This window comes from Antechinus flavipes, chromosome 6 (assembly GCF_016432865.1).
Source record: "Antechinus flavipes isolate AdamAnt ecotype Samford, QLD, Australia chromosome 6, AdamAnt_v2, whole genome shotgun sequence".
In the NCBI taxonomy this organism is placed as follows: Eukaryota; Metazoa; Chordata; class Mammalia; order Dasyuromorphia; family Dasyuridae; genus Antechinus; species Antechinus flavipes.
Window position 1 is genome coordinate 128,458,643 of NC_067403.1, and position 16,964 is coordinate 128,475,606.

Below are 16,964 nucleotides of genomic sequence, written 5' to 3' on the forward strand. Positions count from 1 at the left end.
AGTGATGGAATGGTTCTCACATAATCTCACATAATCCCCCAAAAATGAATTCTGCCAAACTAATTATTAGAATGGCATAATTTTTAGAGAACAATTTAAGAATGTTTTGAAAGTAAAAGCATCAAGTATAGGAAAAAGAAAAGGTTGGTGTGTGTGTGTGTGTGTGTGTGTGTGTGTGTGTGTGTGTTTTCTTTTGGACATATTTAAAATAGAAATTATGCCATTTTCAAATCAAAAGAAAACCATTAAATATTTTTAATTCAAAATTATAATTATTTTGACTTAATTCTTTCACTTGCATTATGGAAATATTATATTACTTAACAAAATCACAAGTCAAATTTAGTTGTTCAAATGAAACTTCCTATTGTTCCATTTGCTTAAATAAAAACTTGAACATGAATAGATAACATACCTTGAAAAAGACTCTCAACCCCAACTAGAGTTCTTTCCTTTATATATTTTCAATACATAATTTCAGTGCTCTAACTTATAAGAGAGTTATTTGTATATGAATAGACTCCAACATTAGGATTTGAAGAGTGGATTGAATAAATCAGTCAGTAAACATCAACTAAGGATATGTTGGGGAATCCTTTTAGGAGACATTCTTTTGCATCAGCAAAATCATTTGCAAGGAAATTTAAAGTTCCTAAACCAAGGATGCAAGCTGGGAACCAGCAGAGAATAGTTTAAAAAAAAAATTCTAAAATGATATCTACAAATGTCATAATATCCAACATTGAAATAAAAGATTTCCCTTCCTTCTCAAAAAAAAAAAAAAAAAAAAAAAAGAACTTTATATGAGGCTATTTGAGCAATGCTTTTGGTTTAGGAAATACCTAATTGACAGAATTTTTTTTTTCAGTTTTCATGCAGATGCTTAATGTCATACAATATATCCAATGTGTGAATTATTATTCATTGAACTTTGATTCAATATTCATTTAACATTGCTGAGTCATTTTGAAATCATCTGCAATATACTCAAAACTTTGTTTCATTTGCAGAAATACAAAAAAAGATTACATTTTTTGTCTATTATGATAATCTATGAAAATGTATGATTTGGATTCATGAAGGAGGAGAAATGAGCATTTATATAGTGTATACTATGTGTCTGACACCATATTAAATCCTTTACAAATAGTGTCTTTACAAAACAAGGAAACTCATAAGGGGAAGCTATCTCCACATATATATGGGGGAAAGGCAAAATAAACTTCTACCTGGATTTCAGAAAGAGGACTTCTTTTCTATTCAATTGCATTATTTCACAGGAACATAAATTGATATCACCTTTCTAATCAGACAAAAGATGGGCCATGTTACTATATTTTATTTTTTTCATGGATAATTTCTTGTAATACATGTAAGCATGACAAATTGGTGGCTACCAGTTTAATAAAGTTACATCAGCCCTAAAATATTTGAAATTTAAAGAATAGACAGGGATTCTGAAGATGGCCACAAATATTCATTTGCACCAATTTCCTGGTTTTTCAGTTTTTTTAAGGTAGTTAGAGAAATATGGCTTCTCTCCTCCTTGCAATTTGGTCTAGGCTATTAAGATTCATAGAATCATAAGATTCAGATCTAAAGCCTTCATTTTACGGACTAGAACACAATTCATAGCCTAAGAAGCAAGACCTTCGAATTAGATAGAAAGATGTACCACTAACAAAAATGTGGGGAGATTTTATGTCAAAAGAATATTGACTAGTCATTATATTTTTGTTTCCATAATATAGACAGCAGCCAAAAAATATTTTGAACAAAATGTTTGAGTCAGTCACACTTGCACAGACATGGCTAAAGTAACTAACAAAAAATAAAAATTTTACCATCAGGTACTGATGGTAACTTGGAATGAATGAATCAGGACCTGATTATTCTTGCTGACTCTTAAGGACTAGTTTGGTACAAAAAGCTTAGATTAAATCATTAGATGTGTTTCAGGACTTGAGAATATTAAGCTGAATGATCATGATTAAGTGGAATGAATGGTCAAGTTCATTACCCAAATTTATTATTGATATACAATTTGATGAAAATGCTATAAAAATAGGCATATAAAGATATGATACCGCAATTCCCTAGGTTTTACTTTAAATTGCTTGCATAAAAATTGCCAGTAATAACAGTAATTGTCAGTAATAAACTCTCATTAGAAATAGGAGAGCACTAGTTGAATACATCTTACTAAATCTGTGCTTAATATTTCTTACTGTGCTAAAAGTATGTTATACACACAGACTGACACAAAACCACACATATGCACATTCACATGTGTACACATATGTGTGTGAATGTGTTTACATTTATGTATCCATATAAACAAGTATGCGCGTTTGCTATGTATAGTGCATGTACGTGTATATACATGTACATGAATATATGTGTAATGTGTATATATATACATGTGTGTCTATATAGCTACATCAAGATACATACATACATTATGACATACAATATGTTTATATTATAGGACAGTCATTTAACTTCTCCATATTCTTCGCAACTTAGCTACAAATGTGACTTACAGAGAAGGTACCAATCTTTATTGATAGTGGGAGCTTCCATATGAGACAAGCGCTTTAAATCACAGATTTCATTTCTACCTCTATCATATTTTTTTCAATTATAGAAAAGTCTAAAAAAACAACTCCCTAATAATGGATCTTCCAATTATTAGTATGAATTAGTGAGCATTTATTGTAAATGGACAAGGATGAAAAACAATGTGCATCTTTGTATATTCACAATACTGTACCTCAGTTGTCCTATTCACCATCATCTGGAGCAATGTTTGGGGAAAAAGAGGGAAGACATTACACAAAGATTAAGAAAATCATTTTACTCATTTCAATCAGGTACATTGTTTTGGTTAGACTAAACACATGTACTGACATTATTCAATTTAAAAAAACCTAATTTTATTCCTGCTTTTTCCTGTCCCTTACAAAATATAAACCAAAAAGTAAAGTAGATTCTTAAAGAACTGAATTTTCCTAAGAAATATCTCATGTTCAGTTTTCTGCTATTTTCTGAAAGCTCTTTAAAAAAAAAAAAACTATGCTAATTGTTCTCTTTCCATGACAAAACTGATTTTACATTATCACTGGACTTAGTAGATAAAATTTCATACAGGATATCTGGAAACCTGAATATCATTTTTTTGCAAGGATCCTGAACTTTTACCTTGGATTGAACATCAGCATTGTGGTCATTCTGGAGCAGGAGAGCTGCAGATTTGGTGTCATCTTTCCTAGCAGCAATATGAAGGGCAGGCAGTCGCACTTTTCCTTTTGTATCATTCTCCAGGAGGATTGCCACAGCTTGGTTGTGTCCCTGTTGCAGTGCGACAGCCAGGGGAGTGAAGCCATCCTGGAAAATGGAAAGATCAAGAATGTTTTACCAAACTATGAGTGCTTAAAAGTACTTCTAATTCCAGGGTATGTGTACTACACTGAAACTTTGTGTAACTGTCTAATGCCTAGCATTCAGCAGGCAACAGGCACTTAATAAAAGCTCACTGAATGGATGAATAACAAGAATATTTCCTCTTTATTTTTTTCCAAAAAGTGGGGGGATAACAGTGCAAAGACTCAGAAATGGGAGATTGAGTATAGCATGAGGAATGTTAATATGACTGAACCAAAGAGCTCAGGACAGGGAACAAAAAAAATAGGAAAGAAAAAATCTTTAAAGAGCTCTATATGACAAACAGAGAAGTTCATATCTGACCCTGATTCATGAGCAAGAAACGATGGAAGCTAAGTGTATTTCCCTAAAAGTTTAGCCTTGTTAACAAGTAAAACAAAGTAAAATAAATCTGACACATTAAAAAATATGAACTATGACTACAATTTTAAACAATAATTAACATAATTCAATATTTGTTAAAATCTGCTCAGTTTTCTGAATACAAAGACAGATACTTTTATATAAATAACTAAGAAGGCATGTGATATAATAGTAAAGAAGATCTAGGGAAAGTGCTACTAGAAATTTTGAGGACATTGTTTTCAGTTAGAGAAAGGAAGAAAATGAAGGAAAACCCCAAGACAGAGACTGAATCTAATATTTGCCTTGAAAGAGAAGAAGGAAATGAGGGGTGAAATGGAGTTTAGTTCAGGGAAAACATTCTGCACCTTAACCTCTGCTTTTTCATGTTCCTGGTTTCCTCGAAAAATCAGTATCTTTATAAAGTCTTTCCTTGTCCTTCCAGCTGCTAGTACCCACCCTCTGGGATATCTTCTATTTGCTTTTTGTATGTATTTCACATGATTCCTTCCTTCATTCCTTCATTCCTTATTTCTTTCCTTCTTTTCTTCTTCACCTTCCCCTTTCTTCCTCTGTCCACATAGAATATGATATCCTTACCTGTAGATGCCCTGCCCAAAGTAATATAAATTTTGTTCCCTGAAACTTCTAAAGATATCTTGGGATTTACTGACCAGATATCTTTCTTAAGAACCATGTCTTCAACCCAAATCACCCTAGTTCTCATTGACTGGCCAATAATCAGTCTCAGTCCAAGCCTCATTTGGTCATTGTTTGGACCCTTGTAAAGGGCAGGAACTCTGTATGATTGATTTAATCCTACAAGGTGTAACTCAGTGGAATTGTTAACCAGGGGTCCTCAAACTTTTTAAATAGGGGGCCAGTTCACTGTCCCTCAGACTGTTGGAGGGCCGGATTATAGTAAAAACAAAAAGTTTGTTTTGTGGGCCTTTAAATAAAGAAACTTCCTAGCTCTGGATGAGGGGGATAATCGTCCTCAGCTGCCACATCTGGCCTGCGGCTGTAGTTTGAGAACCCCCTGGAAGACAATGGTTATCTAGTTTAGCATGTGAGTTCTCTAATTCAGTATGATTGATTTAATCCTAAAACAAGGTATTAACTCAGTAAAATTAAGATAATGATTCTCTAGTACTTTATAGTTCTACAGGATTGACACCTATAAGACTGACACCTATGATGATGTACTTAGATAAAAGCTAAGAGAACTGGGAGGGGAGACAAAGCTCAAGATAGAGACCTTCCTGGTGGCTTTCTTACCTCACTGCATTCCTCCAAGACCCATTCCAGTGGGCCTCCAGAAAGCCAGCCTGGCCTCAGGCGAAGGACAGACTATGAAGGAGATAATAAAGACTTTGGACTTTATTCCTGACTATTCTCTTGATTATTCTGCTGAAACCAAGACTCATTTGGAGGACCCCCAGAAAGTTAGCCAGAACATTACAGACCCTGAAGGCTCAAAGAGAGTATAAATAGTAATTAGTTTTGTTTTGACCAGAAACCCAGGTCATCTCCTACCAGAGTGATTTTTTTAAAACTAAGTAAAAGAGGCCATTTGTTTGCTTCATTGCTTACCTAATCTTAATAAATGAATAAATGTTGCCTTAGTCAAACTGAAACCTGAGAAAAACATGCTCTTCTACTGTATCCAGAGCCATCTAGTCACCCTGATGTACATCTTGTGTCATTGGACCCAGATGACGCTGAATGACAGAATGCAGCTGGAGACTTTGCCCAATCTTGCCTCTCTTAAATCAAATTCTCTTGGGAGTCATAGTACTACTTTTCTGATGTCATTTTAAGAATGAAGGACAAAACAATCACTGAAAGGTTTACATTTGTGTATGTTTGACAGGGCAACTAGATGCTGCAATGGATAGAACACTTGTCTTCAAATCAAGAAAACAATTCATCATGAGTTCAAATCTAGGCTCAAACATAAACCTGGGAAAATAATTTAGCCATGTTTGACCCAGTTTGACCCAGTTCCTCAACTATAAAGTGAGCTAGAGAAGGAAATGAAAAACGATTTCATTATTTTTGTCAAAAAACAAAACAAAAACTTAAATGGAGTCACAAAGAGTCAGGAACAACTAAACAATAATAATAGCATCACATATGTGAATAGTTATTTGCATATTCCCCCCACCCACCCAATAGAATATGGATTCCTTCAAAGCAAAAACTTTTATTTTGTATTTTTGCAAAATTTTTTTTCAATTTTCCAATCCTTAATTTAATGCCTAGCATGTATTAAGTAAAATACAAAGACTTGCTGATGTTATGACTTACTGAAACATGGTATAAGCAAAAGCATGAAAATGTGAGAAGGTAAAAAAAGAATGAAAGATAGGCAGTAATTTCATTTAATGGTTATATAGAATTAATGAAAGGAATTAGTTATGTGATAAATCTGAAAAGATTGATTGGAGCCAAAAGTATTGGATAAGAGGATCAATAATATATTCTTTATTTGGGAAACAATGAAGCTCTGGAGATTTTTAAGTAGAGTATTTTCTCTAACTTACTCCTCTTAAACCCATTCTTAATCTTCATTGTGTTTCTAGTTATCTATCCCTTCTCATACTGGTTTCAATTTTCTCCCTACCAACTCTATAGTTCACCAGTTCAACTATGTAATCATCAATAAGCATTTATTCAGTGCCTAGCTTTACTATATTAAATGCTGGAGATATTAAGAAAAAAAAAACAATCCCTGCTCTAATGGGGCTTAAATTATAATTTTTTTTTTTTACATAAATAGCTATATGAAAGATATTGAAGCTGAGAAGAAAAGGAAAAAGAGAGTTATCTAGCAGAAAGAGGCTTCAACTAGGTCTACTATAAACTTATGTTATCTAAGTTCATACTGCTATGGAGCAAATCTCTAAAACACAACCAAGAGCAACAATTTCAACTTTTCTGTTCCCTTCTCAAGTCTTCTAAATGACCCAATTTTCCCTCTCAGTAGAGAATCATGCCCACTAGTTTCCCCAGGAAATCTACTTCTCAAATTATGTAATCTTCCATCCTTTTCTTTGCTCCAGTCTCTGGTGGTCTTAACTCTTGTCAATATTTTTGTAGCACCTGATTTCTTCCTTCATGTCTTGTCTGGTTGCTTGTTTCCTTAATCATACATTCTCCTCCCATATTTAAGCTCTTTTTATAGATTGGATCTTTCCCTGCTGCCTAAAAGATATATCTAAGTTTCCCACCTCTTTAAAAAAAATTTTCATCTCTTCAAAGTGTAATACTTTATTCTTCTCCCTTTGACAGGAGCCAAAGTCCTAGAAAAATGTCTACACTCAATGCAGTTTATTATTACCTCATCTACTATTCACTTTTAACTCTTTGCAATCTGATTTCAACTTTATTATTCGAAATTTCTCCTTCCAAGATTACCAAACCTTTTTTTCTTAGATACCATTCTACTTGAATTCTAAATATTTTCATACTCAAAACTGTCCCTTCAGTCTTCGTAATGTTTATCCACCTTTTCTCCACTGTTTTGCTCTTTTCTTTCCCTCTTTTTTCTCTCTCTTTTCCTCTATTTCCCACCTGTCAAGAGTGGTTCTCTCAAAAGGCCCTAAACTATACCTTTCTTTTATGCTTTCGTTCATGGAAATAATATCAAATAACATGGATTTAATTTCCATTTCTCTTTACATGACTCAAATCATCCTTAATATATGTTGTGGACTTAAGTCCTGAATAACTTCTACATGGAGAACATCTTCACATAGGTGACTCATGAACAAACTTCTTTCCTTTAAACTTCTTCATTTGTAGTGAAGTACCACCATCCTCCCAATCACTTAAATTCATACAATCATAATCATCCTTGGCTCTTCCTTATCCCCCACCTACCATATTTAATCAGTTGTTAAATCTTATTGATTTAACATCTCTCAATGTATTCCATTCTTTCCACTTCACAACCACTAATCTATTTAATTGTATTACCTCTACCGACTATTTGCCAAAGTTACCTAATTGGCTTCCCTTTTAGTATATTCTCTCTTCGACACACAGGAATATTAATTAAACATCCAAGACACATGTCACTGACTCCTCTGCTCAAAAATCTTCAGGTAACCCTGGAACTCAAAGTCAAAATATGAAATCATAAGTTTTAGTATCTAAAACTCTTCACAATCTACCTCCAGGTTATTTTTGTAGATTTAATTCACTTTATTCTCCTTTATAATGGTTAACATGAATATAGATTTAAAATATATAAAATACATGTATATTTTAATTTCAATCTCACAACAACTCAATAAGGATTGTGATAGCTATTGCTATCTTCATTTTAGAGGCAAGTAAAATTTACCTCAGAAAATTTGAGTAATTTCTCCATAGTTACATAGCATAGTAATATACTCAATGTTCTAGCCAACTTGGCTTTCTATCTATCCCCCAAATTCAATATCTTTTTTTTGTCTCCTTTAGTTTACATAATTTGTTCTCCTTACTAGAACACATACCCTTTTAGAATCTTTATGACCCCACTCGGGGTTTTCTTGGCAAAGATATTGTACTGGTTTTCCTTTTCCTTCCCCAGTTCACTTTATAGATGAGGAAACTGAGGCAAAGAGGATTAAATGATTTATCCAAGGTTATACAACTAGTAAGTGTGTGATCTCAGAGTCTTCCTGACCGTAGGTTCGGTGCTGTATCCTCTATACCATCTAGCTACCCTTCATACTTCTATTTTGGAATACTGTTATTGCTGTTGTTGTTGTTTGTCTTTAGTTCTTAAAGAGGATCATGAAAACAGGGACATAATACCATAACATATAAGTGAGCTGGATTTAAGTAAGGGAGGGCTATGCAAAGTTGTCAGCCTCGCTTTCTCCTCCAGTCCCATCTGAGTTCAGTGGCAAAATACAGATCAAGACAACTGGAGAGAGCCTCAGAAACAGTGGAAAATCTTGGTATTTTAAAATTAAGGTCTTGCTCAGGTCTTACTTAAAGGTAGGGTGACAAAGCAGACTCAAAGAGCTAAAACCTCTCTTCAGCAAGACACACAGAAGATATACAAGGATAGTCTCAAGGGCTTTCTGAAGGACTCTGGAATTGATTATGACATGGGAGACACTATCACAAAAATGCCCAGCATGGGCTCTGTGAGCAAAGTAAAATTGAAGTAGCTGAAAAGAAATTATAAGATGCTCAGATTTAGGGAATACATACCAAATGTTTATGTCAGCTATTGTTTGCACTCTTTTAATAATTCAAATTCATAAAGGCATTCTCTCAGACTAATTATTAATTTCTGATCACACACACATACTTACTTTATATAACTCTTAGAAAGGTATGTGTTTAAAACAACTAGCTACTTGGAGCTAAACAGAAGAATTTTTAAATTCTTAATATTTAGTGGCACCAACTAGAAAGTTTTTAGTGATAGAAAAAGAAGTTCTACTATATTTTTTAACACATGTTGCTGGCTTACCTCTCTCCCCTGCCGTGATAAATAAAAGGCCATCTTCACTAAAAAAAAAGCAGATGGATTAGTCTTGCTCTTTCTGGTGCAGACATGAAGGAAGATGAGGTAGCTAACCCTTTTGCTTTTTGTTAAAACCAGAAAAATAATCTTTAATGTTTTATATGTTTCTTCAATCATTTGTCTTTGCATATTTCTATTAGCCCTTTACACTTAGAGATATTGTCTTCTGATATTCTTTTCAAAAGAAATACAAAGATGTTTTTGCATAGGTAAATTGCCAGAAGGTCTTCTTAGACTACAAACCTGTTCCCCAAAGGTACTGAGCACCGATTTGGCACACTTGAGACTAAGTGATAGCTCCACAATGTCACCATCATGTCTATACCTTTATCTGACTTCATCTGGCTGTCTCAGGACTGATTACATTGTAATTTTTTGTATAACTAAGATAAGGTTCAGAAATCCATCTTCTTTTAATTGACCTGCAAAATACTTTTTCAATAACTACATAGAATTTCATAGATTTTTTCCATAGGCTATTTTCTCAGAGGCTCCTTTAGACATTGTTAAAATCATCCTGATAAGCTTTTTCATTGTTATGCCACAGTTCCTTTGAATTGTTCTACTTCAATTATTCTGCCCCAAACCCCAGGCTATCATACTACCCTTCCTTCTTAATCATCAGAATGTTTGATAAGGATAAAAAATCTTCTATTTTAATATATCAAATCCCCATCTCCAGTGCCTCTCCCCATTATGTTATTGTTCCTATCACCCTATAAAGAATCTCTGTACTCCACATTTGATACTGGATACTTGGAGATGTGAGTCTGATCCAGTCAAATGATTAACTCTCCAATAAATTAAATTATTACTGTTATGCCATAGTTCCCTTTTAATGTCCTGACCCAGTTTCTCCATTGTCCTATTTAGTTACTCTGCCTCAGGTTATGACCTTTCCCTCTTAATGTTGATGAGATAAAGGTTTCATAGCTTTAGACTATAATCATTCCTTCTTAATGTTTGACAGGATAAAGGTCTGTCCATTTTAGACATCATTAGTATCAGTAACCTCTTCAGTACCTCCCTCCATTGTGTCATCCTAGGTGCTTCCCCCCATTACGTTATCCCCATCCAGGTACCTCCCCCATTATGTCATTCTATAAAAAATCTTGCTGTCTAATATTCAGGGCTGGATTCTTTGAGATGATAGTCTTGTCTAGCCCTGGGACCAAACTTGGATCCATTTGGTTCCAGTAAATCGCTCCATTTAATAAACTATTAAATTGTTCTTTAATCTCTGTCTTATTCAGTTTCTCCAGCATTACATTATAACTCTCTAACCTCTATCTTGCGTTAGTTTCTCCAGCATTACATCATCAAAGCACTCTTATTTTGAGAAATGTTGGAGGTTATATCCATCTTTACTATGATAATTTTTCTTAATTTAATTGATTGAATATTCTCAGTTGGCTGAAAGTACAATGGTAATTTGAGATGATGAAGAGATCTTAAAGGGGAAATTTGCCATTTGAGAATCATCTGAAGGAACTGAAGATATTTAGCCCAGAGAAGAGGTGACTTTATTTAACCTCAAATGCTTCAAGGGTTGTTGCAGGATGCCTTGAAGGATATAAGTTGAAGCACACTTATTTTGATTCTAGGACAAAATACACTCTTCTGTTTAGCATTAAAAACTATTCACAATCTAACTGTAGTGATTATACCCCTTTACATACTCTATGATCTAGCCATTCAGTACTACTTGCTTTTCTCACAAACAATAGGAAAAGGAAGGAACTAGCTTTTAAGTGTCATATGTTATGACAGAAAAATGGGCCTGGAGTCTGAAAGTCTTATCTTCCTGAATTCAAACCTGGCCTCAGCCAATTTACTAGCTGTGTGACCCTGGCAAAGTCACTTAACCCTGTCTGCTTCAGTTTCTTCATTTATAAAATGATCTGGAGAAGGAAAAGACAAACCACACCAGTATCTTTGCCAAGAAAACCCCAAATGGGGTCACAAAGACTCAGGCATAACTGAAAAAACGACTAAACAACAAAAAAAGCCAGACACTGATGTAACAGGACTCTTTGGTCCCCTGATCTTGGTATGGTGCCTGGGTCAGAAAACCCTGAATCTCCAGGTTCTGGCTTACAATCTACTCTCCCTCACTCTTTTACTGGCCTCAGGGGAAACTCCTGAAATAATTCCCACCCTCAATTCACTTGGAAATCACTCTTTAGTTTCTGGTTTTGGAAATAATCACCACCCATAATTGACCTGGAGATTACTCCCACAATTTATCCAGAGATCCTTCTTAGCCCTGGGCCACAGAAAACTAAATAAAATTGAACTTTTGTTTCCTAATACACTGCTATCTTCCTAATCAGGATCTAGACCATTGAGAACTGTTCAGTGTAAATAAATCCTTTTTTGCCAAATCTCAAGTTGGAAATTCTTCCACAAAATCTGCCGCACCAGCCTGGGGACTCCAAAACGCTGTTAGGGTGTCTCATCCCTCAACATTTGATGGACCCCATGGGCCTCAACTTCCTAGTTGAGGTAAGCCTCCTTTTGCCTCTTTTGCCTTTATTCTATAGCTGAGACAATCCAAGCACCTAGGAAGGTTTGGGGCTGTTAGGAGCTTTACACTTGGCAGACTTCCTTGACTGGAGATGCCTAGACTTGTAAGTTCCTGAACTTCTTAGTAGAAGTACCTTTAATCAATACAATTCTGTTACTTATTGCTTCCTCTGGGATGCCTGAAAAGGACGGGCACTATCGAATTTGGAAAGTCTAAGGCTTGTGGCAAAAATGGGACAATCCACTTGTCTCTATCCCTAAGGATTCTCACTTTGGCTATCTCTTTAAAAAACAGACAAATGTGGCCTGAAAGATCTCAAAACTAAGAAACTTATTTTCTTTTGCAATACTGACTGGCCTCATTATATTTTGGAGAACCAGAAAAATGGCTCATCAGCTTGATTTGTTTTGCTGAAGACAAGGCAAATGGACTGAAGTTCTCTAAATCCAACCCTTTATGGCCTTGTCTCGAGATCCAAAATTAAAACAACCCTGTAGGATGCTGCTGAAATTTACAAAGGGGAATCAAAATTAGATACCAACCTTATAGATGACTCTTTCCTTTCCAATCCTCCAGGGACACAGGATTCCTCCTCTCCATCCCCATGCAGTCCTTATCAGGAGGCCTATGAATCCCTTTCAGAACCACCCCCTTATCAAAATCAGGATATTATGTCTGACAAGATTTCTTCAACTCTGTCCCCCTTACTTTCTGAACCAGATCCTGAGACTTCCCCACCTCCATTCCTCAGTCTCTCTGATACAAGGAGTGGGATCCCTTTTTCTCCTCCTCAGAATAGATGCCTTTCTCAATGTCAGACCTTTCCCAGATTAAGGAAAAACTTGGCCATCATTCTGAGGACCAAGGAGAGACAAAGAGAATCCAAGATCTGGCCCAAAGGTTTGGAGATAACATTGCTGCATCCTGCTCTTTTGGTAGATACCTCCAAGGAGCTATTGCTGTTTCTGATTCAGCCCCAGGAAGGAACTACCAGGAGGGACGGGATCACATTTTAACCAACCTCACAGAAGGCATAAAGGGGGGAATTAAGAAGCAGATTAATTACAAAAGATTTAGGGAAGTTGCCCAAGGAGCTGAGGAAAATCCTGCCCTCTTTCAGGGGTGTCTTGTAGAGGCTCTAAGAAAATACACTAATCTGGACTCCAATTCTCCAGAGGGGACCATTGTTCTCAGCATCAATTTTATTAACCAATCTGCCCCAGTTATTTGGAGGAAGCTACAGAAGTTAGCCTTGGGCACTCAAACTTCCCAGACTTAGCTGTTAGAAACAGTTTTTGGAGTCTTTAATAATAGGGACCGAACTGCAGCAGGGAAGGAAGACCACAGAGTCAGAGCTAGAAACAAAGAACAAGCTCAATTTTTGGTGCTGCCATATCCAAGAACCATGGGGGTTTGTGCTTCAGGTGTAAAGGGCAGAGCTATTGGGCTTGCAATTGTCCTTAGAGAACCCCTGGACACCGGCCTTTGGCTCATGTATAATCAAGAGGGGTACTGGAAGAGAGACTATCCATGGTTGAGGGATGAAGCTGCCATCAGCCCATGCCTTGCTCTCCAACATCCTCAAGACCTGGAGTAATGGGGTTGGGGTTTGGCCAAGCTCCACCTTGCTCCATCAGGACAGTCAAACCCTGGGTAACTTTGGATGTGGCAGGTAAGATCATTGAATTTCTTTTTGATACATGGACCTCTCTTTCTGTCTTACTCTGGTACTCTAGTCATACTGGCCCCTCCCCCCATAGAATAATAGAGATGGAAGGGAAATTTAAGAATTGTTTTGAGACTTTCCCTCTGCCTTGCCAATTTGGTGATCTGTTATTTAAACACTGCTTTCTTATTATTCTCTCCTGGCCTGCACCCTTATTGGGGTATAATTTAATGGTGAAACTGGGGGTCCAATTTTCCCTTCTCAGACCTCCAGGTGACATTTTTGTGCTTCTCTCAAAGCCCTTCCATATTCTCTCTGAAATCTGGGAGGAAAGAGATTTCTCTGTCTGGGACCAAGGAATCCCTGGATGAGCTATCCATGGTGTCCCAGTTTTTTTTTTTTTTTTTTTATTATAATAACTTTTTATTGACAGAACCCATGCCAGGGTAATTGTTTACAACATTATCCCTTGCACTTCTGTTCCGATTTTTCCCCTCTCTCCCTCCACCATGGCAAGCAGTCCTATGTATGTTAAATATGTCGCAGTATATCCTAGATACAATATATGTGTGCAGAACCAAATAGTTCTCTTTTGCACAGGGAGAATCGGATTCAGAAGATAGAAATGACCCAGGAAGAAAAACAAAAATGCAAACAGTTTACATTCATTTCCCAGTGTTCTTTCTTTGGGTGTAGCTGCTTCTGTCCATCACTAATCAATTGAAACTGAGTTAGATCTCTTTGTCAAAGAAATCCACTTCCATCAGAATACATCTTCATACAGTATCATTGTTGAAGTGTATAATGATCTCCTGGTTCTGCTCATTTCACTTAGCATCAATTCATGTAAGTCTCTCCAAGTATCTCTGTATTCTGTGGGGAGCCGGCACTAATCTACAGGTGATAAAGCCACATTCCTAAAGACTCCTCTAACCTTGAACAAACAGACATCTAGACGCCTCCTGGAGCTTCCTACATCATCAAAGGCCTCTGGTTAACTCCTCTTTCGGTGGGAAACAAACCCTTTGTCTAGGGTCTCCTCTGTACTGAGTTTGCACGACCCCCACTCCCTCACAAACCACCATAAATACTTGTACTTTTGCCCACAATAAACGAGACTTGATCAGAAAGCCTGTCTTGTCTCCCTTCTGCGCGTCTCTTGTCCCGCCCTTCCTCTTCTCTCTTCACAGGGCCTTTTACACACACTGTCCAGCAGGTTCTGGACAATTGGTGCCAAAACGTGGGGCCCGGATGATTGTGGAGTTAGGAGCAGCCACTGCTGGATCAAAAAACCTCTGAAGAAATAGAACTGCGCAGTCCCGGAGAATAAAGAGAAGAAGGTCCGCTCGGGTCCACCCACCCCATAGAAAGAGGCCTGGTGAGTGAGGTTTTTGATATGGGACAGGACATTAGTGTACATAAGTTTGTTGAGGGTCTCAAAGACTCATTAAGGGCGGGTAGAGTAAGGGTTTAAAAAAAAAAAAAGACTTGTGAAAATTTTTAAGTTTTTAGAAGATGTTTGTTCATAGTTCCCGCAGGAAGGAACCATTGATATGAAAAGTGTAGGAAAGAGTTAGAGATTGCCTTAATGATTTTTATAGAACTTTCGGACCTGAAAGGTCCCTATCATAGCTTTCAATTATTGGAATAGCATAAGCGGCCTACTTGCAGCCCATCAACATGATGAGGATGTTAACAAATGTTAACAAAGTTATTCAGGACAGTTCCTCCTTCTTAAAAGATGCCCTTAAGTGCACCAATTCTAGGCTCAAATTAAGTTCCCATAACAATGAAAAAGAGATAACAGACAGGGAAAAAAATCTACTCCTTCAATAGCTTTTCTTTAACTGACCCTGCATCTAGTGTACTTTGGACTGATATGAGGGACTTTGGGAATGATTGATGACTGACTGTTAAACCTTGCCTGGATCATCTATTACTGTGTGTTTAAGACTTGGGATGGGATTTGTTAAAACTGTGTAATCATTGCTGTTATGTTTAAGGGCTTTTAAGGACATGCTACTGTACTACTCTGTTATGTATAGGGATTTTGATTCACTCTTGGGGTTTAAATATGGGGAATAGTCATTTGATAATTCCTTTCCGTGAGAAAAAAAATAATAATAATAATAAATAAAAAATAAAAGGGGAGGAAAAGATAGAACATTGGGAAACTGGTGTATTTTTTTTCAACATACCTGAAAGAATGGGAACCCCTAGCTCCTATTCACTCTTCCTTAGGCATTTCTGCCCCACCCCCTATCTCACTAGTTCAGATTGGATTTGAATATTTTAGCTTTAGAATCCCTTATTTTGTTAAAATTGAGCTGGCAGACTCAGTTTTTGGGATTATATTTTTTTAGAAAAGTTTTAGAAATCAGACACCTGACTTGGGACTGTCAGTCTCTCTGATCTGTTTTTCTTCAATCCTGTAACCCCAGTTCATTAATTAGTACCTCAGCATTTCAAAGGACCTTGTTTGATATCAGGCATTTAAAAAGTTTGGAGTTTGCCTGCTTTTCATAATCTGCTCAGAAATCTGTATTTTAGTAGCAGCAGCTCTGGGCGGGGACCGTGAAGCTACTCCACGCCTTACTCTCTCCCTTGGAGTGGGTTGAGTCCTTGGGCCCTGCTGTTAGTTAAGTGCACAAATGACCACAGATTTAATTTCCATCTCAAACTGGATTCTCTGGCTGAGAACTGTAGAGGACCTGACATGTTAAGCTATTAACTCTGGGGTTATCAGGGGGAGACTTGCTCTTGCCATATGAGTCCTTATATTTTTCTAGTTTTATTTTGGGTTGGTCAAAATTATGGTGCTATCTAGAGGAAGGTGCTAATATTCAAAGGTTTGAATATTTAGGAGAGAGAGTGTGGAATGTTATGCCACAGTTATCTTTAACTGTCCTGACTCAGTTTCCCTGAACTAGTTTCCCTTGTCTCAGTTTCCTTAACTGTTCTGTCTCAATCTTCTAAACTGTAAAACTCCCCTCCCCCTCTGACCCATTAAGACTGAAGACTATTTGCTCTGAGGTTATAAATTAGCAAGATAAACAAGAGAATAGACCTTTTGATTCTTTTCTGGTTCTGTTCTGGTCTGTTTGCTAGCTATCTGTGGTCTCAGAATAAAACCGATGGGTTTAAAAGTTCTGAGATGGATATTTTCTGGGACGCTGGAAGATATCCTCTGGGTAAGTGTTATATGTTTGTTTAATGTTGTAACTATGTAGTCTGTGTGATGTGTGTTCTATGTTCTGTGTGATTTGTCTGTCTGTTTTTGTTGTTGGTTGAAAAATTTTAAAGAACAACGTTGCAACTGTGCTTAGTAAAATGGAACTCCACGTGTGTCTCTGTGTGTCTGTGTTAAAAGTTAGCAAACTTGTAAGAGATAAGAATTCAGCCTCTGTGTGCAGGCTTAGAAAATATCAAGAAGCTTGAAAAATCTTTCTCCT

General features: G+C 36.5%; 1 protein-coding gene across 1 annotated transcript in view; it reads right to left on the reverse strand.

Moving 5' to 3' along the window:
- The window catches only part of ANK2 (ankyrin 2), a 381,624-nt gene that overhangs the window by 151,817 nt on the left and 212,843 nt on the right, over positions 1–16,964 (reverse strand). Inside the window, exons 6-7 of the mRNA XM_051967124.1 lie at positions 3,202–3,387; positions 2,774–2,797 (exon numbers count right to left, since the gene is read on the reverse strand). Of these exons, the coding sequence (XP_051823084.1) occupies positions 2,774–2,797; positions 3,202–3,387 (210 nt within the window). The remainder of the gene's footprint in view (positions 1–2,773; positions 2,798–3,201; positions 3,388–16,964) is intronic.